This window comes from Amblyraja radiata, chromosome 25 (assembly GCF_010909765.2).
Source record: "Amblyraja radiata isolate CabotCenter1 chromosome 25, sAmbRad1.1.pri, whole genome shotgun sequence".
Lineage (NCBI taxonomy): Eukaryota > Metazoa > Chordata > Chondrichthyes > Rajiformes > Rajidae > Amblyraja > Amblyraja radiata.
The window spans coordinates 16570190-16597155 of NC_045980.1; the positions used below are offsets into that span (position 1 = coordinate 16570190).

Below are 26966 nucleotides of genomic sequence, written 5' to 3' on the forward strand. Positions count from 1 at the left end.
CATGTTTGTAAAAAGGCTTTATTTTTCTTCCCATTTTTGATCTTCATGAAATTAAATTACCTAGTTGACAGTAAAGGCATACAAATTGATGCCCAGGGATCTGCCACTGCCACAATTAAACCAACCACTATGCTACAGTGGATTTGCCCAATTTTGACCTTCCCCGGCATGGTAGTGGAGATGGAGGAAAATAAAACAGTACCCCTTGGCTCAACCAGTGCTGACAGGAATGTTGTGTGGACATGCTTTAGTGCTAGTTTTGATTTTTAAAAGCGTTGTGAGGAAAAGTACAAATGTCAAGGGATAGGGGGTAAATAAGAGGAAACTGTTATAATATTAATTCACTTAGAGGAATTTTGATCAGAATGAAAGGGCACATTGTCCATTATATTAAGTGACCCAAATGAGTTGCTCTGAACTACAAATACATGGAACGAAAATGTAGAGGAAAGTTTAAAATTTGAGCACTCCCAACTTTTTTTTTAACGTAGTGGCCAATTATCTAATGACACAGATCCTCAAGTAACGTTTGCTTGCTTGCTTCAATGCCAGGGATGACAATGGCATGGAGGAACAGGGACAACCTCCCAATCCCATTTTAGGAATGGGTGAATGACAAATAAAAGTTCATAAATCTTCTACGCTAGGCATTACTTGATCTGTTCTCCACCAAAAGTTAATTAACTCATGTTAGCCATTATAAACGCAAGGAAGGAATCTACTATTTGACAAATCAAAATGCCAAATGTAAAATAATGGCTTTATTTCATCATCTAAAATACAGTACAGGAAGTGTGCTTAATAAAATTTACGCCATTTTCTGTGAAGCTGGCTGAGTGGAGAGGCAGATCCTTCTAATCATGACATCTATACAAGACAGTTGTTTATATGACAGGCATGAAGACTTGGAAAAAGCAGACGCATTCCTCTAAATAAAAAAAACATTAAGTACAAAATTGTTGAACGGTAACTTGAGGTTTTATAAACAGTATGCCATTTCCTACACTTAGTGAGCCCCCCCCCCCGCCCCAAAAGTAAATTACCAGCTCACAAGCACCTCTTTAGGTCTTAAAAAAGGAAAAACTCAACTGTTGTCACATTGCATTTACAACACTTTTGTGAACTGTACCAAAAATGTCAAATTTTATCAATTACTAACCCTCATTTATCCCCCACCATTAACACCCCCCTCCCCACGTTGAAGCCTGCTGTATAATAGTCAAGCACACACTATTGCTAGCAGGTACTGCTAACAAGTAGGAGCACTGATGCAGGCTAGAGAGCTACCGTATTTTAATAATCTTCCATCTCAAGGGGCCGAGTCATCTTTGCTGTTCTAGAACAGCAAATATGGTTCAGCACATCACAGCAGATAAACCACAAGTCAACAAGTAGAAATCTAACCCAAGCAAGCCGACAGGTGCACTTTACACAAAAAAAAGTTAAAAATGGAGACAAACTGGTATAATACATATCCGAATAGGCAATGCCAGAATTCCTGGTTTTATTTCTTGGCTTGTTTTGTGATCATGCTCCTGGGTGGTGTTACAGGCCGGCTTGTATTGGGCTTCTTTTTCTCTGCTGGTTTCAAAATCTGAAAAAAAAGTGTTTATTAAATTGAAAATTTCCTGCAGTCTTCCAACTTACATTAGTAAAATTATTCATACATTGACATAACAAATGTAATTACTTGATTTTATATCTTAACCGAGAAACTTAATTAAATTCTTAACCTGTTGTGACAACACAGATTCTTGAATTATTTTATAAAGGACATGAATAGATTGAATAATATTAAGTTCATTATCTTTCATCTAACTTAATGACTAGTTTAGAATTCTTAGCACTAATAGATTAGTAGACTTGACATTAAATGGTAATGTTGACAACTTACTGGGGACAAGTAGTTTCGATTTAATTTACCTTTTAGATTAATTGTTGGCAGTTCAGCTATAAATGTTTAATTTTGAGAAATATATTTTTATGGCAATAAGAGCTTGCCAGTAGGAAGTGGCAAAATCTTTCTTTTACTTATTTTTTTAAAATAAGATAATGAATATGAAAACAGCATTTGTGAATGCCAGATGGAGATAACAGCAATATTCCTGAACCTTTGCAAAGCAGCAATATTCTTGATCACCCAACCATAAAGTGCAAAACTGCTCAAAGTTCAGGAGTTTATAAGCAATAGTAAACTATTCCAAAGACAGGTTTAACTTAGATTATACACTTCAAAATGTAAGCTGATCCGCAGACTTTTCTCCTCCCGTCAAATAACATGGGATGCAGATACGCAGTTGAAGTTAAAGATGTAGCATTGCTACATTGAATAGACTACACAAAATCAACATACCTGAAAAGAGCACATCAAGGTTTCATCTACACTCATCATAGCACCGGCATTATCAAACTCTCCACAATAATTGGGCGCAGAGAATAAAGTCACCAACTGCCTCTTAGCGAAGAACTCGTATCCATCTTCTACAACCTGGTTCAGGAAACAAACCGAAGGAGAATCTTTATATATCAACTATGTATGCATATAAAGCCAATACGTTATTAATTCACATTTCAAATTGTATATGGTAAACTGCATTGATTTTAAAACAGATTTTTAAATTTGAATAAAGTTGGGGCAAACCAGTATATAATGGAGACACCATTGCTCCAATTGAATCAATAGATTGTCAATCACGATACAAGTACCATGACAACATTTTGGAAATTCAATGTAATTTAAAGTACAGTGTAACAATTGTTATATTTAGCTGCATGTGTATTACACACATCTAAATACATTGAGGTTTTAAATGTTTACATTCCAGGTGAAGCATTATATGGGACATCCATTCTAAATGTCAAGTTCCTCATTCGAAATGTAATCAAAGTGACTGATGTGCAGCATGCTGTATTAATCTTTAGATTGTTTTGGAACATTCATTCAAATCACAAAGATCAGCACTTGTGACAAATTAAAAAAATCAAAAACTCAAAATGCTGGAGTAATTCAGTGGGTCAGGCAACACCTGTGAAGGGAATGAATGGATGACGTTTTGGGTCTGGACACTTTTTCAGCCTATCTATTCCCTCCATTGATGCACTTTATTCTGCTCAAGATTCCAGCATCTGCAGTTACATACATCCCCGCAAGATAATGACTCTCGACTCAAATACAAATCCAACCTTGAGCAACTTAAAACATTTAACCTGTTCAGTGCCCAGTGCTTCCAAGTTCTGTCAGAGCATTTCAGTATTCTAGTATCTGAAAATCAGTATTTTGCTGAGGAAATCAGTATTTTGCTGAGGAAATCAGTATTTTTACACGGTGCCATTTTGCTGAAGTGTTAAATTTTTATGTGCGGTCACACCCATGTAAGAGTACAAGAATGCATAACTTCGCTACCAATTAACATGTCTTCTACACACCTTACTTGACAGTGCATTAATTGCCATCTCTTTGTATACTGCTGTTTGAACGGTTGCTTCCTGCTTTTAGCACCATTTGATGATGTAGAAGCCATTTTGGAAGCCTCCCTCTCCCTCCCCCTCCTTCCTCTTTCCCTCCCTCCCACCCTCCCTCTCTTTCCCTCCCACCCTCCCTCTCTCTTTCCCTCCCACCCACTCCATCTCTCCCTCCAACAGTCTGTGACCCATATCGCTGTGGTCATAGTGCTACGTGTAAAACCCATAGCACTGTGTGTAAAGGCAATAGCGCTCCAGCTGGGAGTGCTATTTTTAGAACCCATAGAGCTGTTCGTTCAAATCCCCACGCGTTAAACTGACAGCGCTGTTTAAACTTGGAGCGGGACAAGCAGATCAAAGCTTCCAGATTTTGAAATTTAAAACGCTAATAAATTTAATCTGCTATAATTGTTAGAGGTACAGTATGACTTTTTATATCCTTGGATTTTTTAAGCAGCAAGATGAAACAGGAAGTCGGGCCGATTTAAAAAAAAAAATTCATATTTTACAAAGCAAACCCGTACATTAGGTATGTTGCAAAACCTACCTTAAGCGTCGCTGCAGATCTGTCCCAGCCCGTGTGTGATTTTGGCGCCGTTGAGAGGGGGGTGGGTTTAAAACGCGATTTTCTCTAGGCTGTTCAAATCGAGCTTGTTCAGCCTACTTAGTTGCTGACGAAAAATCGCTTGGAGGTTTGTTCGCTGGAGCTATTTTTACATTTAGCGGGTTTATTTAATTATTATAGTAGTTTAAAAATTATTCTCCAAACCCGCGACCGCCGACCACGGGCCGGATCTCATACAGGGGACAACAGAAGGTAGGTTGTTTATTTTTACATTAAAAAGCGCTTCTTAAGATCCCTTTATACAAAGTTTTATGTTGCGAGTAGCTAATTTGGGGCCCCATTAAATCCCGCAGTATTTTTCTGGGCATATGGGGTACAAATCTACCGCAATGGGAACGTTCTAAACCAGCGCGTTCCACAGGATCCCACTCGAAAGCTGATTTAAATGGCCATTAATTTACAGCAATTGAACACTAAATTCCTTCCATTTGGCCTATAAATTAATGTCAATTAGATTTAAAAATCATGTTTTATTGTGAATTCTTTGTGAATGTTATTTGGACACAGGCTATTTAAAAAGTTAATCTTTTCTTAAGAAATGGATAGATGTTTAGATCTAGTAATTGAAGTTTAGAATTAGCTACAATTGGGTAACTAATTATATGCTTTAATTACAGGTCATCCAAGTAAGATTGTTTTATATTTGTTTCAGAATGCTTCAATCTATGATAACTGAAAATTTCATTCAGTTCTCTTAATTTTTAAGAAAGTTATGGGCTTTTGACTGTCCACGATCACAGCTTTTTTGTTATGTCCATAGAAAATCAATAGGGAACAAGATGCTAATTTCCGAGTATGTAAATGGCCATAACGTTTTTAATACTTGAGATATGAAAGTGAATTAGGTGTCAAATTAAACTTATTTTTATGCTTTATCTGATGGGATAAATTGCAGACTTGATTTTTAAAATCTCAAAATTTTGTAACATTGCTACGTACATCCGTATTCTGATCACATTTCCGTACAACACGGAAAATCCGTACTACTTGGCAGCTCTGAGTTCCACCACTGAGTATACTCGGGCCATGGCCAATATAACTTGGCCGTGAACAGGTTAAACTTGGGCAAGAAATGAAAATTAAAAGTGAGGGCTTCACATCACAACACTGGAGCTATACAAGCAATGAATATGGTGAAATGGAAGATTTAAGTGTAAAAGCAAGCAGATATGGCTACTGACATACACTGAACAAGTTGGGTTAACACAAAGCCAGTCATGAGGCACCCATTGAAAACTTTTGATTCAAACTACTTCTATAAGAACTTTTCTAGAAATGCATATTCCCTTTTTTTGAATTAGTTGATCATGATTAAAATAAAATTCATAATTTGAGCCTTTAAACACAAACACAACTTGCAGCTGTTTAAATGAACTCTCCATGCCATACCTGATGGGCTCTACAGATCAGATCCAAGTCATGTTTATGAAGGAACTTTGCAACTACTTCTGCCCCGAATGTGAAGGAGACACCTCGATCATTCTCACCCCACCCCAATACATCTTTGTCTGGATCAGACCACAAGAGATCACACAGAAGTCCTTGGTCGGGCACGTCAGTGGGCCGCATGATCCGCCTGATTTGTTCCATGGACTGAAGATCGGGTGACAAACCTGATAAACCACAAAATGTTATGTTGATTAATACTTGCAAGTTTAGTCTACCTTTTCATACCCTGCAACATGCCATATAATTGCACAATATATATAGCCTCCTTCCAAACCACAGCCCAGGATGAGCCATTAAAAATCATGTTTAGCATCCAATAATTTTTTAATAAAATTGCAGGTTTAAGAGGAAATATGGCGAACATAAATAATACATACCACCATGGCAACAAAATATCTTTTCATCCACAATGGCTGCTATTGGTAAGCAGTTGAAACAGTCTGTAAAGGTTTTCCACAATTTAATATTATACCGTCTTTTACCTAAGACAAGGGGCACAAGAAAAGGACAATTAAAAACTGATCATAACTCAAAATTGGGTTTTACTTTTATTTCCAAGTGCTCCCTTTCATTTGCATTTCGTGATTTGAAAATAAAAATACTGAATGAGGCAAGGAAAGCTGCAAAAAATAAACAACGCTAGGAATACTGGGCAGCCAGGATGTAAAGAAAAACAATGTGTCAAGTTAATTGCCTTTTATCAGAACTGAGAAGACTGAATTCAAACATATTTACATTGTTAAGCAATGTTCAGGAAAACAAGATCTGTGATAAGGGATGAGACCAAGAGAATCCAAATTACAAGTGATGGCTGAGGGGAGCGGAAGGGTTGTTAAGTCAAGTCTCATACACATACGAGATGTGCAGTGAAATGAAAAGAGGCAATGCTCGCGGATTGTGCAAAAAAACAAACTACAAACAGAATCGAACAGAATCACATATTTGTGTGAGGGAAGAAAAAGGAAAAAAAACAGCAATTTTAAAAAGACACCACACAACAGTAAAGTTGGTCCCTGGAGAGATAGGAGTTTACAGTCCTAATGGCCTCTGGGAAGAAACTCCTTCTCATCCTCTCCGTTCTCACAGCATGGCAACAGAGGCGTTTGCCTGACTGTAGCAGCTGGAACAGTCCGTTGCTGGGGTGGAAGGGGTCTCCCATGATCCTGTTGGCTCTGGAGTTGCACCTTCTGATGTATAGTTCCTGCAGGGGGGTGAGTGTAGTTCCCATAGTGCGTTCGGCCGAACGCACTACTCTCTGCAGAGCCTTCTTGTCCTGGGCAGAGCAGATCCCAAACCAAATTGTGATATTTCTGGACAAGATGCTTTCCACCGCCGCTGAGAAGCACTGGAGGATCCTCAGAGACACTCTGAATTGCCTCAATTGCCTGAGGTGGTAAAGGCGCTGCCTTGCCTTACTCACGAGTGCTGCAGCGTGTGATGTCCATGTCATATCCTCAGAGATGTGGACTCCCAGGTATTTAAAACAGCTCACCCTATCCACAGTATCCCCATTTATCTTTGGACATGATAGTAGATTAACAATGCAGAAGCAATAGGAAAATGAAGAGATACAATGACAGGCAGCTGAAAGCTCTGTATCATTCTTGAATACTGCACTGAGTTCCTGTGCAAAATAACTACAGATGTCTGGAAATATAGATGGAAGCAATGCTGAAAAACTGAAATAAAAAGATGGGTTGAGATGCAAACCCTACCTTTTCTCTCTTCCCTTCCCACCATTGAGACCCAAACACCTTTTCCAAGTGGAATAGCAAATAAAGTATACGTCTGCCAATCTAGTGTACTTCTCAGTACGTGATCTCAAACTGAGCGGCCATTTTGCACAGGAACTCAGTGCAGTATTCAAGACATATACAGACCCTTCAGCTGCCTGTCATTGTATCTCTTCATTTTCCTATTGCTTCTGCATTGTTGATCTACTATCATGTCCAAAGACTGCTTAGGAAACAGCATCTCACCTTTTGTTATGGTAATGGCTGTGATGGGGCCTAAGCAGCAACCGGAGCCTCAATGGCAGTAGAACATGGAGGGAGGGGGGGGGGGGGAAGAGAAACAGACACAGACACACACACGAGACAATGGGGACCCGGCATGGGGGGACCGCTGTGATAAACAATGGAGAACCTGGCGTGGGGGCACCACCGTGATGAACAATGTGGTACCTATTCGATTCAGTTTGTTTGTTGTTCGTTCTGGTTTAGGCGCTGTGCACGCGGCAGCCAGCCTAGTCATTTGTCCTTTAATTTTGCACTTTTAATTTCAAGTTTGTGTACCTTGTGTGTTGTGACTGTTGGCAGACCAATTTCCCTCCAGGGATGAATAAAGTTTTATCATATCGTATATTGCTGCCTTCAGGCCTGACGATTCAAGGCAAGGGTTGTTTCAATTTTTTATCAGAACGGCTAGCTATGATGAATACTGCTCCACAGTGACAGCACAATTTGCTGAGTATTTCTCGCATCCTTAATTTTCATTTCAGATTACCTGCATTGGCAGTCTATTTTTGCTGGAGAAAAAATCCAACGTGTAATTTCTACCATTTAGTTTCCCAGTACAGGGTTTTATTAAGCATAAAGCTTAATACAAAAAATTCAAAGTATATATCAATACAGGCAAGGCAGCAGTTACTGCACCTTAAATACATCGTTTGCTTAAAAATATTGGAGATCAACAATCTAATATTCAAAAATACTCTTTGAATTCCGGTTGTATGATGCAAATGGCAACTATCCAGGAAAGGTTGGACATCAATCCTTCAATGAATTAGGCAGATATTTTAAACTTTCAACCAAATAGTTACAGAAGCCAAGTGATTTACATTTAAAATAATTGTTTTAATTTATTATTGTCACGTGTATCGAGATAGAGTGACAAGCTTTGTTTTATATGCTATCCAAAGAGATCAGATATACCATACATAAATATATAAGTCTGTTGTGTCTTGGGTCTTTTTCTTTTTGTATGTATGACTGCAGAAACAACATTTCATTTGGACCTCAACGAGGTTCAAATGACAAATAAAATTGTATTGTATATTGTATTGTATAATCCTCCCGTTGGATTGCAACCTTGTCGTGATCGGAGAGCTTGTGTGTCTCAGTGACCCCAAGAGCTATGCCAGCGGGAGATTCACCTCCTGTTAGGGTCTCCCATGCTGGACAGGTCGAAGGGTAGAGGCGAGGCGAAGAGTGATCCACTGGTCCTCCAGGTTGGAGGTTGAGCACAGGGTTAACAACCCTGTCTTGTAAAACAAATATGTTACGGAAACAGCAACTGAAGGAATCAACACTACTGGGCATGATGGACTTCCAGGGCTATCGACAGATGCTAGGATGAGGAAATGAAAACAATGGAAGAGAACCAGACAGCATCCCAAAAATAGTCCTGCCACCGGAAGGGAAAAGGACCTGACCTGGGGTAGTGACCAGAAGCTAGCCCAGAACAGACAGGAATGGAGAACCTTTGTTGCTGCCCTACATGCCAGGAGACATAATAGGCAGTAAGTAAGTAAATATAATCAAGTTGAATTCTAGTACAATAGGCAGAGCTAAGGGGAAGATAGAGTGCAGAATAGCTCTCAGCATGTAGCACATCATTTCCATAGCCATAGTTCAACGTTCACAATGGTGTTGAGGTGAAACGGACAGTGCCCTAGCTTATGGAAGGACAATAAGCGAGTTTGGTATTCTGACTGTGCATGCCCAGGTCATAGGTCACTCGAGAAATACATTCTCGGCAGCTGAGCTGCTGCATGTATACAGACCTGCGTTTCATCCATAGTCAGGATGGAACCGGGTCTCCGGCGCTGCAAGCGGTGTTGAATTGCTACTGGAGTTAGCAAAACTATTTCTCCCTTCTCCACTGGTCCATGCAGAAATCTCAGCAATGACAATCTAATGAATCACGGTCCGGTCCCCCTCAGCCTAAGTGTATGGGTTCCATTCTCACTCGGGCTGCCCTCCCGGGTTATACAGGGTTATTATACAGGGGCGAACCACGCACCCTTCTCCTGCATAACCCCAGGAGGCAGATTTGTAAGCGGAGTCTCACTGCCGCCCACGTCCGAGTGTCACATCCCTGTCCGGGGGCGGCCGGAGTTTCCAGGGTGACCCGGGACTGACGTGACACCGGCCCGGAGCAGTGGCAGCCCCAGGCTTACAGCCAGCCCGGAGAAGCAACGTTAACTCCAGCTCAACTCCCGAGTGACCCATTCCCCGACAGTCTGGGGACCGTCAGCTGCACCTCTCACCTTATCCAGTGGCTGTCGGTTAACCCCCATCGGTGCCGGCGAAAGCCAAGCACCAGTCATCAATGGGAATACACACAAAATGCTGCAGTAACTCAGCGGGTCAGGCAACATCACTGGAGAAGGGTCTCGACCCGAAACGTCACCTATTCCTTTTCTCCAAAGACGTTGCCTGTCCCGCTGAGTTACTCCAGTATCTCCAGCCACTCCTGGACAGGGATGGGACACTCGGGAGGGGTTGGTCCAGTAGCAATTCAACATCGCTTGCAGTGCCGGAGACCCGGGTTCGATCCTGACTACGGATGAAACGCAGGTCTGTACACGCTCAGCAGCCGAGAATGTCTCTGTCGGTCTAGTCTCTCCCACTGTCTCCTACTCGCATCTGCCCCCTCTCTCTCGCTGTTACACCCCGCTCTCCCGCTATCTGGCACCCCGGTTCCTCAGGTTAAATATATTTTACACATAAATAAAGGATGAGAAAATGTTTCATACACACAAGTAATATTTTCTTATTCCAGTAGCAAACACATTAAGGATTAAATGAAAATAACAAATTCTTTAACTTTTTGAATATCTCATAATTGCAGATTAAGGAACTGAACTAGAACTGGGACTGTAAGTAGTGTGTGAACAGCAGAACAAGAAAGGAAGCTATTGAGTTGACAAGAATTCTAGATGAATTCATTGGTCGAATAGTTAACAATTTATACAGTTTATACAGCCAGCACTTCGTTCACTTTTTCTTTATCACAAATGACCTTTGACAAATCCCATGGTAGACAAAAATGTTGGAGAAACCGACAAATCCCATGATTCCTTGCGTTTTTCGGAATACCAAACTCGCTTATTCAGAAGCCCAATACCAGAGGGAATTCTCGATTAGGGTGGTGAGCGCTTTCAAGCTTCTGTACCTTCTGCCAGACAGGAGCAAGGAGAAGGGGTGACCAAGTTAGGACAAATCTTTGAATATGTTAGCTGTTTTGTCGATGCAACATGGAGCGGAAATTAGAATGTGGATTTGCATTTGGTGGTAATTTGATGGCAAATTTGCATTTGCTTAGCGTTAAATTGGGAAGTTTAAAACAATTCCAAGTAGTAGTCAACTTCATACAAAATTGATTACTTTTATTCTAAGTCTGAAGTATTATGCAAGTCAGTGTTTACCAACATCATGTACTAAGCACCCAGGAATTCAAGTGCAGTCCAAGTGGAGAACAGATGAGCTTTTGAGAAAGCAATGCAGAACAGTTGTGGAGTGGTCACCTTTGATGAGAATGAAGGTATCCAGAAGGGCAACAATGAAATAAATAACATGAGTCCAATTTTATCTATTTACGAGGGAAGATACACACATGCATATAATCACACGCTTTACTGCTTCTGGAGAAATATACAAAAATATAAAATTAAAAGTTTTAAGATGAGTAAATGTTTTCTTACATTCATCATAAAATCCATAAATCCTGTTTATGCTGGCACATTCATGGTTTCCACGCAGAAGGAAAAAATTCTCTGGATACTTAATTTTATAAGCCAGCAAAAGGCAGATAGTTTCCAATGACTGCTTTCCCCTGTCCACATAATCTCCCAGAAACAGGTAGTTGCTCTCCGGTGGGAAACCACCATATTCAAACAATCGAAGCAAATCATAATATTGGCCATGAATATCACCTGGAAAAAAGAACAAGTCAATTAGAATTTTGTTTTACAAAAACAGTCAAGTATGGAATAGATGATTTGGTTAGCAAATAGAATGACGAAGACCATTCCAAAAATTCCATGTTCCATGTATCTTGTTGTGTTTTATGACTGTTGGCAGACCAATTTCCCTCCTGGGAGAAATAACATTCTATCCTATCGTAATGAAAAACAAGACAAATTTTCATCAAGACACCATATTGCACACGCAAACGTCGGCTCGAATTAACAATAGGCACAACAAAACATCGATTAAAATCACATAAATCATTTAAATTATTTGCTTCCACGTGCATTCAAATATTATTTTGATAATATAAGCCAGAAGGTTTCCCGACAGGCCACGGCTGTAGGCTGGGAATGCAGCCGGGGGCCTTTATCAAGGCGCCACGGTCTCGATGCCTTCCAGACCACTGTGCAGAAGCATGGGGCAGGGCCCAGCCGGGGCCTCGCGTGTCGGATGGAGGAGCCTGCGGCTGGGGCCCGGGTCGGCACCAAGGAGGCGTGAAGTGAGGCGTCGACCGTGGTGAGGCCTCGGCGGCAGTGAACTCTCGCGACGATGGGGCCGTGGCGGCGGCGATGCCTCGCGGGTCGACTCGCGGTCAACAAGAGCGTGGAGGACCACCGTGAGGGTGGAGGAGAAGAACAATGTAGGACCCGGCATGGGGGGGACTGCCGTGAGGGGAGGAACAATGGAGGGTTTGGCGTGGGCCGTGAAGGAGGGGGGGGAGGGGGAGAGAGAGAGAGGAGGAAACAAAAGGAGCCGACGTGCTTTGTAACTTTGCCAGCGCCATAGGTGGCTATTTGTATACATTGGGTACACAGTAAAGAACTTCATTCCAATATCAGACAATTCAATTTTCCAGCATCAATAACAAGGTTACAAATGCATTTCTTGAAGAAAAATATTTTAAGCACAAAATAAAGCATGAAACGTCTTACCACATATTTTTAATGGAGCCTCGAGTTCCAGGAGTATAGGCTGACTGAGAAAGATTTCACGTGATTTGAGGCACAAGCCTCTGATCTCATTCTCCTGGAGCTGTACATTTTTTCCAGGTTTTGAACCTCGTACTAGATCGAGGAAGAAAAGTGATAATTAAATGCTTGTATGCATTGGTGAGACACTGTCACACAAGCTCAAAATGCACCACTTCTACACTTTGAATAGCTCGAAGTTACTGTCTCCACCAACATAAATGATCCATCGCATACTTGCAGTTTCTAAAAATACTGCAACATCGAAATCTGTGACTACGTCTCCAGCAGTGAGTAGGTGATTACGGAAAGTAACCTTGTCCTGAATGCCACCGAATACAGAAGTTCAAAACTTCAAAAGAGCTCACCTATGCTGACTTGGATTTCAAATGAGCAGTAGTTATGCACAGTAGTTTGCCAGAGTCCATCAGCAGGACTGAAGCAAGATTAGTGGAACATGCCAGGCTATGTTGTTACAGATTAAAGTAATATACATTTCTGGTGCTGACAGTTTACAGTTCCACCTAGATGCCCAGTTCTGAATTCCCAAATCTGTTGCGTTCTCCCTCATTGAGCACATTTGTAATGGTAATAAATGTTATTGTGAAGATGAGATTTTTTCTCATGTCATATCAATTTTAAAACCAACTGACGCAGCGACTACAGAGATTGGCAAGAACAAGGTCAATTACTCATTACATGTCACAGACCTTATAGAAAAAGAGTGCATGTTCAGGATGGAAAATTGCCTAGTTTTATCCTGACTAAAGTCAGAAAATCCAATTCCATTAATTGCAAACCCATCTGTCTACTCTTAAATCAACAGATGTTGCATCGCTATTAAACAAGAATATTTTGACATCCAGGCACCATTAAAGAGTCCTGATAATTAGTCTATGTGAATAAAAAAAACTTTTCATAAGCTGGTATCAAAGATAGTTCTAGTTGTTAACAGCCAGTCATCTCAGCACCAAAACAAGAGATGCCAGGATCAACCACCTTCAAATCCCCACTCTGCATCTGAAGTTACCTTGCCGAAGATTCTCGTAACCAATTTATGTTTATATGCAACATCTAGATAATATTCATCAATGGATTAAGTGATAAGTAAACTCACAAACCATGATAGTCTACAACACAAACCTATCCAGTTAGACATCTAATAGTACCATTGCCATCGCCCCTGTCATCAATTACTGGCCTTAACTTAGTCAGTTTGCTAAACACTACATTTACTCGAGGAGGACAGAAGCTGGGATTCTGCAACATTCCCCAATTCACCACGACTCTTTAACAGCACTTATCAAATACAGCATGCAAGAGGAACAGAGAAAATTAGTCAGAAGGAGTCAAGTAAGATTTAGGATTGATTGCATCTAACCAAATGTAAAGAGGATTCCAGCACCATCTTACTTAGTTTTTCCCCAAAATGATTGAATTACTAGGATATCATTTCTCCTTTCTCAGAGAGAAATGAACAGGGGGCAGAGAGTGACATTAGAATTTACGAGTATTTAAATAAAAAATAGCAAACTTAAGAACATACACAATTATAATTCCATGTTACAGATTTTCAGCACTACACTCTGATCACGGAAAATTAAGTGAACAAAAAACAATGGATTGCATTAGATACAAGCTGTATTCCAAAATAATTTATTGAAGGAAACCTGAAAACATAAAGTCTCCCAAATACCATCGTTATGATGGTGTTACAAAAATATGAAAGTTCAATTAGCCTTTAACACAGGAAAAGTTAATAGTAGAACAATCCATTGTTACCCTGAAGAAACTGCCCAGTGTAATTTAAATACCACCTAAAACATCAGTTTAGCATTTATAATAAAGCAGTTGCTGTTATTCAATCAAAAATGCAATCATCCAATTTTTCTTTCATTTATTGGCTGATACCTTTCAGGGATTAACAAAACTAAATTGCGTTTATAGACTAGATATTAAAATACCTGGTTTCTGACAGTTCCAACATGACTAACAGATTAGAAAAGATCTGATTGAAATTTCAACATAACGACCATAATTTTGTTACAATATAGTAAATGTATACTTGTGCATTGTTACCAAATAAAACAGCAAAACATATTTAATATCTATGAATTCCCCCCCACCCCATAAAATTCCAGCGGCAAAAAAACGTGTAGTTCTCCTATAATGAGATAGCTGTGTTCCCGAGGAAGGTCACGATATAGAAAACCACTATTAAAAACAAGTGTTAATGGGAAAGGGGTTGGGAGCTAGAGAAGTTCAGATTCGCAATAATAAAGTCCTCCCCACCTTCAGAGGATTTTAAAATATAAGGTATTTGATGGGGAGAGATATAATGCTTCAGTTGGTTGATCTTTCTATGGAAATAGGAAAATTAGCAGTGAAAGGAGCTAAAAGTTGCAATGGGGGGGGGGGGGTAGGGAGGGGGGGAGGAGGAGGAAGGGGGGAGAGGAGGAAGGGAGGGAGGAGGAGGAAGGGGGGAGGGGGGAGCGGGGAAGGGGGGAGGAGGGGGAGGGGAAGGAGGGAGGAGGGAGGAGGGAAGGGGGGAGGAGGAAGGGCGGGAGAGAGGAGGAAGGGGAGGGAGAGGAGGAGGAGGAGGGGGGGGGAGGAGGAGGGAGGGGAGGAGGAGGAGGGAGGAGAGGAGGGAGAGGAGAGGAGGGCGAGGAGGGAGGGGAGAGAGGAGGGAGGAGGAGGAGGAGGGGGCGAGGAGGAGGAGGGGGAGGAGGAGGAGAGGGGGGGGAGAGGAGGGAGGGGGAGGAGGGGGAAGGAGGGGGGGGGGAGGAGGGGGAGGGGAGGAAGGGAGGGGGAGAAGGGAGGAGGGGGGGGGGAAGGAGGAGGAGGGGGGGGAGGAGGAGGAGGAGGAGGGGGGAGGAGGAGGGGGGGGAGGAGGAGGAGGGGGGGAGGAGGAGGGGGGGGGGGGAGGAGGAGGGGGGAGGAGGAGGAGGGGAAGGAGGAGGGACGGGAGGAGGGGAGGGAGGGGAGGAGGAGGGGAGGAGGAGAGAGGAGGGGAGGAGGAAAGGGGGGAGGAGGAGGAAGGAGGGGAGGGAGGAGGAGGAGGGCGAGGGAGGAGGAGGAGGGGAGGGAGGAGGAGGAGGGGAGGGAGGAGGAGGAGGAGGAGGAGGAGGAGGAGGGGAGGAGGAAGGGGGGTGGAGGAAGGGGGGGGGAGGAGGAGGAAGGGGGAGGAGGAGAGGGGGAAGGGGGAGGAGGAGAGGGGGAAGGAGAGGGGGAAGGAGGGGGGGAAGGAGGAGGAGGAGGGGGGGGAGGGGGGGGGGGGGGGGGGGAGGGGGGGGGGGGGGGGGAGGGGGGGAAAGAGGGGGGGGGGGGGAGGGGGGGGGGGGGGGGGGGAAGTGGAGGAGTGGGGGGGGAGGAGGAGAGGGGGGAGGGGGAGGAGGGGGGGAAGGGGGAGGAGGAGGGGGGGGAGGAGGAGGAGAAGGGGGGGGAGGAGGAGGAGGGGGGGAGGAGGAGGAGGGGGGGAGGAGGAGGAGGGGGGGAGGAGGAGGAGGGGGGGAGGAGGAGGAGGGGGGGGAGGAGGAGGGCGGGAGGAGGAGGGCGGGAGGAGGAGGGAGGGAGGAGGAGGGGGAGGGAGAGGAGGAGGGGGTGGGGAGGAGGGGGTGGGGTGTTGTTATGAAGATCCGATCCTCGGCTCTTGTGAGACGCCGGCTCTGTAGCGCTGGCTGTTCCCTCGCTGCTGGAAAAGCAGCGGTTGAAGATGAGATGTTTGGCTTGAGGCAGCGTGACAGAGCCGGGCCGGGCACCAGCGGTAGGGAAATGTTTTTGTGTTTTTGGAGCAGAGGCGGGCGTCAGCAGCCGTTATGGTCGCTGGCCAGCAGGAGGCGACAAAATGAGTGAGTGGGGGGGGGGGGACATAAAAAGTAAAATGTTTTGAGGAGTGCATAATTGAATGTAAAAGTGAATGAGCTAGCGAAATGGAAAAAATGACGGAGTACCAAGGGATCAAAGGCCGAACCCAAGCAAAGAACCCAAGCAAAGAATTAAGGTTTATGAAGGAACTGCAGATACTGGTTTAAACCAAATATCGACCACAAAATGCTTGAGTAACTCGGCGGAACAGGCAATATCTCTGGAGAGAAGGAATGGGTGACCTTTCAGGTCGAGACCCTTCTTCAGTCTGACGTCGGGAGGGGGGGGGGGGATACATAGATAGGTGTCAAAACAGGGCAATGGGAATGGAGATCAAAGAAAACGTAGAATAGATCATTGGTAGCTAGGAGATGGTAACAACAAAAGAAGTAAAATGTAGCTGGAGACAGTAAGACTGGTCAGAGAACTGGGAAGGGGGAGGGATGGAGAGAGAGCTTGAAGTTAGAGAATTCAATGTTCATACAGCTGGGGTGGAAGCTGCCTAAGTGAAATATGAGCTGCTGTTCCTCCAATTTGCACTGGGCCTCATTCTGACATGGAGGAGGCCCAGGACAGAAAGGTCAGTGTGGGTAGACACAAAATGCTGGATTAACTCAGTGGGACAGGCAGCATCTCCAGAGAGAAGGAATGTGTGATGTTTCGGGTCGAGACCCTTCTTCAGTGTGGCAATGGGAGGGGGAGTTAAAGTTTAGCAACCAGGAGATCAGGTAGGTTTAAGTGGACTGAGCAGAGGTGTACAGCGAAACATCGCTGAGCTTGTGCTTGGTCTTGCCGATATACAGGAGTCCACACCTGGACCAGCGGATACAACAGATGAGGTTGGAGGAAGTGCAAGTGAACCTCTGCCTCACCTGTCAGGGTACTTGGATGGAGTCGAGGGGGAAGGTACAAGGACAGGTGTTGCATCTCCTGCAGTTGCAGGGAAAAGTTCCTGGGGTGTGGGAGTGGTTTGGGTGGGAAGGGACGCGTTGACTAGGGAGTTGCGGAGGGAACAGTCTCTACAGAAAGGGGTGCAGATGGGAAGATGTGGCTCGTGGTGGGATCCCGTCAGAGGTAGCGAAAATGTCAGAAGATTATGTGCTGTATGCGACCGCTGATGTGGTGAAAGGTGAGGACTAGGGGAACTCTGTCCCTGTTACGACCGGGTGGGGGAGCAAGAGTGGAACTGCGGGATATCATGGAGACCCTAGTGAGGGCCTCATCTATGATGGAAGAGGGGAACCCCTGTTCCTCAAAGAATGAGGACATCTCTGATGTACAGGTATGGAACACCTCATCTTGGGCACAGATGCGGTGTAGATGGGGGCATTGGGAGTGGTGGGGGGGGGGGGGAGAGATAGTCTTTACAGGAAGCAGGGTGGGAAGAAGTGTAGTCCAGATAGCTGTGGGAATTAGTGGGTTTTCAATTCAATTCAACTTTAATGTCATTGCACAAATACTAAGTATGGGTATAACGAAATGCAGTTATCGTCAGTCCGTAGTAGTAGTAGTGCATATAGAAATTTAAAAAAAAGAAGATACAGAATAATCAAAAATACAGAATAATTAAACAATGGGGACGGAGGGACCGGAGAAATCTATCGGCGGGACTCCGAGTTCAGCAATGTGATGGTATAATTGTAGAAGCTGTTCCTCATCCTGCTGGTACGAGACATGAGGCTCCTGTACCGCCTCCCTGATGGGAGGAGGGCAAACAGTCCATGGTTGGGGTGGGAGGGGTCTTTAATGATCTTCCCAGCCCGTCTCAGACACCGTTTTCGGTGGAGGGCATCCATGGCAGGGAGCGGGGCACCGATGATGTGCTGCGCGGTTTTCACCACCCGTTGTAGTGCCTTCCTGTCCGCAACCGTGCAGCTGCTGTACCATACCGTGAAGCAGGTGGTCAGGATGCTCTCGATGGTACAGCGGTAGAAGTTGGTCAGTATCTGGGGGGACAGGTGGGCTTTCTTGAGCCTCCTCAGGAAGTAAAGGCGCTGCTGTGCCTTTTTGATCAGCTTGGAGGTGTTGAGGGACCAGGACATAGATGTCAGTTGATAGTCTGTTTCCTGTGATGGAGACAGTGTGATCAAGAAACGGTAGGGAGATGTCGGAGATGGTCCAAGTGAATTTGAGTGCAGGATGGAAATTAGTTAAGGAAGTCAGTGAGCTCTGTATGGGTGCAGGAGGTAACACTGATGCAGTCGTCAATGTAGCGGAGGTAGAGTATGGGGACAGGGCCAGTGTACGTCTTCGCCTGGAACAGTGATTGTTCGACATACCCTACAAAGAGGCAGGCATAGCTGGGGCCCATGTGATTGCCCACAGCTAAGCCTTGGATTTGGAGGAAGTGGGAGGAGTCAAAGTAAAAGATGTTGAGGGTAAGGACCAGCTCTGCTAGGCGGAGTTAAGGTTTAAGGTAAAACTATTAAGATTATTTTTTCAGCTTGTATCGTAATATATAATGTTTTTCTTATTCCTGTTTTGCCTTTTAATGTTAAAAAATTCACTTTTACCACCCTGTTTGTGAAAATGATTACATATATTCAGCTGCACAGTAACACCAGAAATCCTTTGGGAACTGATGCCTAATAGCATATGACATCAGGAAATGGAAAATCAATGCCACAAATGGCTAGGTCTTTGCAGATGGTTTTCTTTTGAGCTTTGTGACGTTTTGGTACTATCCTTATTTGCACGGTTTTCAATGCACTATTTCACCATAGAATTTAAGTAAAATCAAAAGTAGAATGCATAATTGTCAAGACTAAGAACTACATATAAAGTAGTGAACACCTTTTAATGGAATTTGGAATGCTTTTTTCCTTCTATCCACAGCCAAATTGTTAATGTCGCAGAAATATTGCTGTTGCAATCAACTAACTTAAGGGCCAGAAATAATCAAACTAAAGAATTCCCCAATCCGGATTTAATTTCTTACAGTGCACCTCACATTGATTTACGCAAGTTCTTAGTATAATTCACTGATTCAGACTAAGAATCATAAATACTGTTATCAACATTTATTCTGTTCTACAAACTACTGTTTGATAATTTTCTAAATGAGCTGGAAATGCTCAAATCAGACTCTATCAGGACAGAAGAGCAGCTAACCAGATCAAAAGCTTTCACCAAATTTAGAGAATGTTAGAAACCAGGTTTTGAATTACAGAAAAGTAAAAGTTAAACAAAAAAGGACAAGTCTATGATAGGGTGGAAACGAAGAGGATGAATAATAAATGGCAGTGATGCTGAGAAGCAGCTGGTCATATGTAAAAAAAATGGAGATAATAAGAACAGAAGAGGCAATATTGCAGCAACCTTGCAAAAGTCAAACACCAGCTTACACTTCATTAGAAGGCCAGAGCCACTGTCTCCTAAACTGCCACAGACCTAATTTATTCTAGAGACCTTCTCTTCATAGTCTAACCTCAGCTCCCCACATGCCCAACCTGATTCTATTGCCTCCAAAGATTCACACTGGGACCATCATGATAGATCCTTCATTTCAGTTTCCAGAATTGCTTGACTATTCTTTCCCCACGTGCAGTCGCTTACCACTTACACCCGTGATACCGCTGATGCCTTCCAACACTAATAACTTCAAATTGGCATATTTTTTATGATCAAGAGAGTGGTGAATCTGTGGAATTCTCTGCCACAGAAGGTAGTTGAGGCCAGTTCATTGGCTATATTTAAGAGGGAGTTAGATGTGGCCCTTGTGGCTAAAGGGATCAGGGGGTATGGAGAGAAGGCAGGGATGGGATACTGAGTTGGATGATCAACCATGATCATATCGAATGGCGGTGCAGGCTCGAAGGGCCGAATGGCCTACTCCTGCACCTATTTTCTATGTTTCTATAAGAGCTTTTGGCTTCCTTCATCCCTTTGTCATCACCGGGGTGGCTAACTTTGTTTGCACTTGTTTATTTAAAGAGTCTCTCTTTAAGACCATTTACTACTTCCAAATCGCATGTAACTGGGAGTCCAAGCTATGTTGGGCTCTTTGTGGGATCCAGACCCAATAAAACAATATTTTTAAATTTTGGGAATAGATGCACAACATCTCTACTAAGACCCTTCAAGAATGTCAGTAAATTCAATGCAACATTGCACTAGCAATTAGCACCTTATACTTTGAGGTAGCATGTCATTTAATGCAGTAAATGTATCACGATCAGAGGGCAAGAAAAATCAACATATTTTGATCGAGAATTCTTGAAAGGAGACTTTTTTTCTTTTTTTTTTTAACTGCTGCATGAACTCCTACAAGCTTTTACAATATTACATTATCTGTTACATGATGCTCAACAACCACATAATGATCTAGCAACCAAAGCTTCAAATGACTCAGTCATCTGATGTGCAAACACTGGAGGTAAAGAATAGATCTGATTTCCACATGGAGCAAGAAAAATTCAACTTGATTTGAAAGATATCTCCAAATCCAAAATATGGAGTTTAGATTTTAACTAAGAGTACAAAAAAGGACATGGAAGACCAAATGGCCAATAGGAAATATTGTTTTGCAAGTATTGATTCATTACATAAAAGGAATGGAATGTAATAACAGTAAAATCAGTTGAAGACCAGCTTGCTTAACAATGTCAATGTCAAGTACATTTGAAAATGTATGTGATAGGCAGCAAAGCGCTTTGGAACACTGAAGTCATGGATGGTGCATACTATAAACTTGCAACCATTGGATCCACTTCAACCCTGGTATTGAACTCATTTTTACTGTAGAAGCACAAAGCCCTCAGGCTATCGCATTAGTCCCAGCTGTTTATTTCAGTACCCATCCACCAAATTGCCTAAGAGTACAACAATTTAGTTCAATAATTAACCGATTCATTAATTTTTCCTTGAGAAAAGCTATGCATACACATGCTACAGCTAAAATACGACGTTTCAAATCAGTGGACTGGGTTATGTTCAACGATGATCTGAATTAATATACCACATTCATCGTCGACTTCATGAAATGCACGTATAAGTGTGGACCTATTGAAACATTTAGAATCCGAATCAGGAGATCCATAACAGCATTTAGGATTGTCCAGTAAAATTTCCCAAAGGCCTTTGTGAACGTGGAGATAATTCTGATCCAAGCTAAAATCAAAGATGCATTAATAATTGTGGCATGAACGCGATGGTCCACATCTTGCACAACTGTGGATTTATTTTCCAATTGTGTCTTGCACTATTATCTTGTTTTTGCATGGTCTTTATCCATTTCACTGCCTTGCAAAATATGTATGTTTCTATGTTGGAGTCTGTGCCTGTGCTGCTGCTACAACATTTTCAATGTACCTGTACTTATGGTAATTTTGATAAACTCGCCACGACTTACATACAGCAGATACCCAAGCATTTTCAGTGTCACACCTCAATAGGTGATTTTACAAGTGATTATTCCAAATATAGAACATACAATAAACCAGGTCCTATAGACGACATTCAGTAACTAATTCAGGAAACAGCTGACCTGAATACAGCAAGGGAGAGTTATAAATGTCTCATCTTAAAGGAAAAGTGGTCACCCCAATCAGTTATTTTGCCTGCAAATGTAGTTTAAAAAAGCCGATTTCTAATCTTAATGATCAAACAATATGACTATTTTGACTAATGGACGTAACAACAGTAAATCACAAGTTTACCTGGATGAACTATTAGCTAAAAACTTCAAAAATGCATGAAAATAGAAATTTTACAATAACTGGAAGTATCCTACTCTTGGTTGTTACGAACCCAATACTCAATAGAAGCAATATTTATTTTTGCTCAAATAAAGTTGGTCTATGTGGTTTTATGTTCCCAAAGAAAAATAGATTGAGAGGCCACATTAGCTCCAATCACTAGCTACTTGGCTTTAATCATCTGGACTCCAATCCAAAATTCCCTCCCCAAACTTTTTACCTTACCTCTCTCCCCTCCCCCCCACACAAAGAAACCACTTGGCCAGTATCAGCATCCATTATAGTTTGAGCTCCTTAAGATTGTTTCTATATTAGAACATTACGAGCCATCATTCACCATTCTTTTAAAAGTATGCCTATTTATGACTTTCCTCAAGGCACCTAATACATTTACAGAAGCACCTAATTTTTCTGAAGAAGGGTCTCAACCCGAAACGTCACCCATTCCTTCTCTCCCGAGATGCTGCCTGATTAAAAGGGACCCAAGAAGCACCTTTATCTATCTAATTTCTCTTTGTTCTCCACAGCCTCAGGATGACCCAAAACATCCAACGTATGCAATTTATCAAGCGCAGATAACTTTCTCTGAGCAAGATGTCAGTCAACTACAAGATAAATAACAAGACAAACTATGTCTGAGGTGCAGAGCAGGAAGAGAGTCACAACAATGTCAAAGTATTCCCAACCATGCAGTATTCTTAGTACTGTTTTGAGAAATCCCTGATGGGATACAAAATTACCTCATTCCGATGTAACTAAGGTGTGTGTTAAAGGCATATTGCTGGTCTCGACTTATCAAAGATCCCACAAATATCCGTGCAGAAAGGGACAGACTTTTGCACAGCAAGCAATAGATCTCACCATCCTTTGTGTAGCACACGTGTATTTATACAGTACATTCTGATTGCTGCACTGTAGAAAATTAGCTAATTTATTAGTGTTATAAAAAATTAGCACACATTTGTTGAACAAATGAATAACACATACAGCTCCTCGTCAGAGTTCTACAGCATAGAAATAGGTCTTTCAGCCATACCTGTCCATGCTAAGCAATGAGCCTACATTTGGCACATATTCCTTTAAACCATTCATATACATGTATCTGCCCAAATGTCTTTTAAACAATGTAATTGTACTCACCTCGACCACTTCCTCTGGCAGTTTGATCCACATACCGATCACTTTCTTGTGGGAAAAAAAGGCACTCCTCAGGTCCCTTTTAAATCTTTCCCCACTCACATTTAATCGAAGTCCTCCAGTTTTTGATTCCCTTACCCTGGGAAAATACTTTGACCATTCAATTTATCTATGTGCGTATGATTATACACCTCCATAAGATCACCCCTTAGCCCCCTATGATCCAGGGGGAAAAGTCGCAGCCTGTACAGTCCCAGTAACATCCCTGTGAATCTTTTCTGTACCCTTTCCAACTTAATGACATTATTTCTAAAAAGGGGGAACCAGAAATGTACACAATATTCCAATTGTGGTCTCACTAACATTGTGTACAGTTGTAATATGATGTCCCAACTCTTGTACTCAATGCCAAACATCTTCGTCACCTCCTTCTCTACCGTTGTCATCACTTTCAAGGGACTATGTACTTCTACCACTAGCTCTATGTCATATGATCTATAACATTCTCCAGGACACCGATATTTACTGTGTAAATACCTAGTTTAACTTACCGAAACGCAACATTTCTAAGGAATCCTTAAAGGACGTGCACAGATAAAGAATCTTGTAAAGATTTCTCACATATCAACAAATCTAATGAAGAGTCAGACAAGTTTTAGCCCTAGTCCAAAGACCAATTCGGCATCTGTTTACCCAAACAAAAAAAAGCATTTTGATCGTACTCTAGAGGGATGTGGGTCAAACACAAGCAAGTGGGACTAATTTAGATGTGACATTGGGGTTGGCATTGACAAGTTGGGCCCGTTTCCGTGCTGTATGGCTCTATGCTGGTCGTATACTGGAGTCTCATTACAATAGTGTGAATTTTCCAACTACATGAGATCACATTTTATAAAAGCCAACTGAAAAGGGCAGCCATGGTTATTTGGTTACTATTCAACTGAATCAACGACAAATTAGGTACGTTTATTTAAAGAATTGGGATGGGTTAGATTGCCGTCCTACTTTTCTAAGGACAGGATGGAGGAGGCCCCCAAAGCATCTTTATTAATGTCCACATGCTTTTGTAAGGGATTCATCCAGAAAATACGTAAAAATCTTCTTCAAATCCATTTAAGAATTAAGATCCAATTAATTTTGAAACCCTTTAATCCGATGGGTAATTGAGCAATCCATTTCTCCAGCCTGAAACAAGTCTTATACTGTACCACAATCCCACTATATATCTTGTAACTGTGTCGTCTTTCCAGCTATTTAACATTGATTATACTGGTAGCAGAAAAGAAACGCCAATGGCTATTTGGTTACTCTTCAAAGTAATTTAACCACTAATTAGATAACTATCTGATACACAAGGCAGGTTAGATCATCCTATATTTCCAGGGACATATATAGGTGATACCCTCATTAGTGGTTCCAGGGCACTGAATAACCAACACATTAGATAACCTCTCGCCACCAAAATAAATGTTACTGCTGTCCTACATAGAACTCAAAGTGGCCTCCCAGTCCCAATTCTACATACTATCAATAAACAACAATGGGAGACAGTGATTTGCTTTTGCATGAGATATTTGATAAAAAAAGACAAAGTGCTGGAGTTACTCAGCAGGGCAGGCAGCATCTCTGGCGAAAATGGTTAGGCCATGTGATTGACAAGGACATTTTGTTTAAAGACAGGTATGAACACAACTGAGTGTGAGACTCTTGTATGCATAGACACAGAATGCATGAAGAATTTATGCATAGTTTTTGTTTTATATATTTTTTAAATTTGGAATAAAGTTTATTTTGGAGAGGACAAAAAAATGACTATTCTCCAGCAAAACTGCCTGACTTACAGAATTACTCCAGCACTTTGTGGCTTTTTAAAATAAACCAGCATCTTCAGTTCCTTGTATTTACTAAGTGTACTGTTCCTTGCATCTCTCAAGTATCTATACACACACACACATATATATATGCAATACATATACATATAAAACATCAAACCCAAGGGGGAGGGGGGGAATCTCCTCATACATCAGTGTCTATACATTCAGTCACTCAGCAGTGTTCGCCTTTTATATATATAAAACAAATACATATATAACATGTATACACACACGTATATTACACCCACATTGTAATGTGAGATTATATATATATATATATGTGTGTGTGTGTGTGTGTGTGTATACACATATATATACACACACGCATCAGAAAGATTGCTGAAATGTACCTCGATCACTAAGTACTCCGCCATTTCAGCCACAGTTGTGGGGCTTTTTTATGTAAAGATAGAGGCGAACACTGCTGAGTGTGACTCTATTGTATGTATAGATAATGATAATGTACGAGATTTCCCCCCCATGGGATTGATGTATATATTTGTCGTTACACATTAAAATAAATGGTCCACAGCGCCAGCCCTGATGCCAGTAACACGCCTCCAGCCCCTCTCTCCAGCTCAGCCTCACCCCGACATCAAAATGGATCCCACATCCTGCTCCACTGGACGGGAGCCGAGGCCCAGCGCTCGCACACGGGCGGCCGGGGCTGGTGGGGGAGAGGCGAGGCCCGAGGCCCGGCGTGGAGATAATCACTGAGAGCGGCGATGGGAGGGAGTGGGGCCGGACGCGGGCTCCCGGCTCCGGGGGGGGAGATCCCCGGGCAGCCGGTGAGGCGACGGCGGTGGTGGCGGCGGCCGAGAGGCGCGGCCGCTCCCAACTCCCTCCGCAACTCCTCGCCAACCTCACCTTCCAGCAACCGCTGAATGATGCTGTCGATGTTGAGCTTGTCAATGTCGGCCATGGTCTCGGGCGCTCCCTCGCCTTCCTTTCTCCTCCCGACCTTTTCTTTCCTTCTTTATTTCAAAAAAAAATCCACCAGAAAATGGCGTCACCGCTCGGCGCAAGGGTACCCGAGCGGGCTCGCGGACTATTTATCCGGCTCCAGACGCGTCACTCAGCGTGGGGGTTTCTTTACATCTCCGCGATCACGTGTTCTACATGCCCTAGAACAAAGTCCGCCTGTGTGCTGATGCAATGTTGTGACCATTTAGAGTCATACAGCTTAGATTAGTTTAATGTCTCACCCTAGTCACTCCCTCTTCTCCCATCAGGCAAGAAGTTCAGAAGTGTGAAAACAGGCACCTCCAGATTCAGAAGTTGCACATCTTCCCCAGACCAAAAATGGACCATTATGGACAGTGGCGGACTGGCCAGGGTGTCAGCTTGCCCAATGGCAAGTGTGCCCCTGATGAAGTGGGCCCCTGATGAAGTGGGCCCCCTTTGTCTCCTGGCAACCAATATTTTTAGACCCAGTCTGCCACTGACTACACCCTATCTGGGGCCAGCCCTGTTTTGTTCTGACCTCGATCCTTCAGTCTGAAGAAGTGTTCCGACCTGAAACGTCATCTATTCCTTTTCTCCTGCGATGCTGCCTGACCCGTTGAGTTACTCCAGCATTTTGTGTCAATCTTCCAGATTCAGCAACAGTTTCCTCCCAGCTGTTATCTGCTGAAGAAGGGTCCTGACCCAAAACACCACCTACATAGATACATAGAAAATAGGTGCTGGAGTAGGCTATTCGGCCCTTCGAGCCTGCACCGCCATTCAATATGATCATGGCTGATCATCCAACTCAGTATCCCGTACCTGCCTTCTCTCCATACCCCCTAATCCCTTTAGCCACAAGGGCCACATCTAACTCCCTAACACCTAACCATGTTCTCCAGAAATGACCTGACCTTCCTGAGTTATTCCAGCATTTTGTGTGTTTTTGCGAAAGTTATAAATTTCGGCAA

At 42.8% G+C, this 26966-nt stretch overlaps 1 protein-coding gene across 1 annotated transcript; it reads right to left on the minus strand.

The window, feature by feature from the left end:
* Positions 1 to 26117, minus strand: ppp1cc (protein phosphatase 1 catalytic subunit gamma). The gene is made up of 7 exons (XM_033043289.1): positions 25918 to 26117; positions 12444 to 12575; positions 11244 to 11474; positions 5914 to 6018; positions 5477 to 5700; positions 2354 to 2488; positions 1 to 1594 (listed from the first exon to the last, which is right to left on the minus strand). The coding sequence occupies exons 1-7, from the start codon at positions 25970 to 25972 to the stop codon at positions 1505 to 1507; spliced, it is 972 nt and encodes a 323-aa protein (XP_032899180.1). The 5' UTR covers positions 25973 to 26117; the 3' UTR covers positions 1 to 1504.
* Between the last annotated feature and the right edge of the window lie 849 nt (positions 26118 to 26966).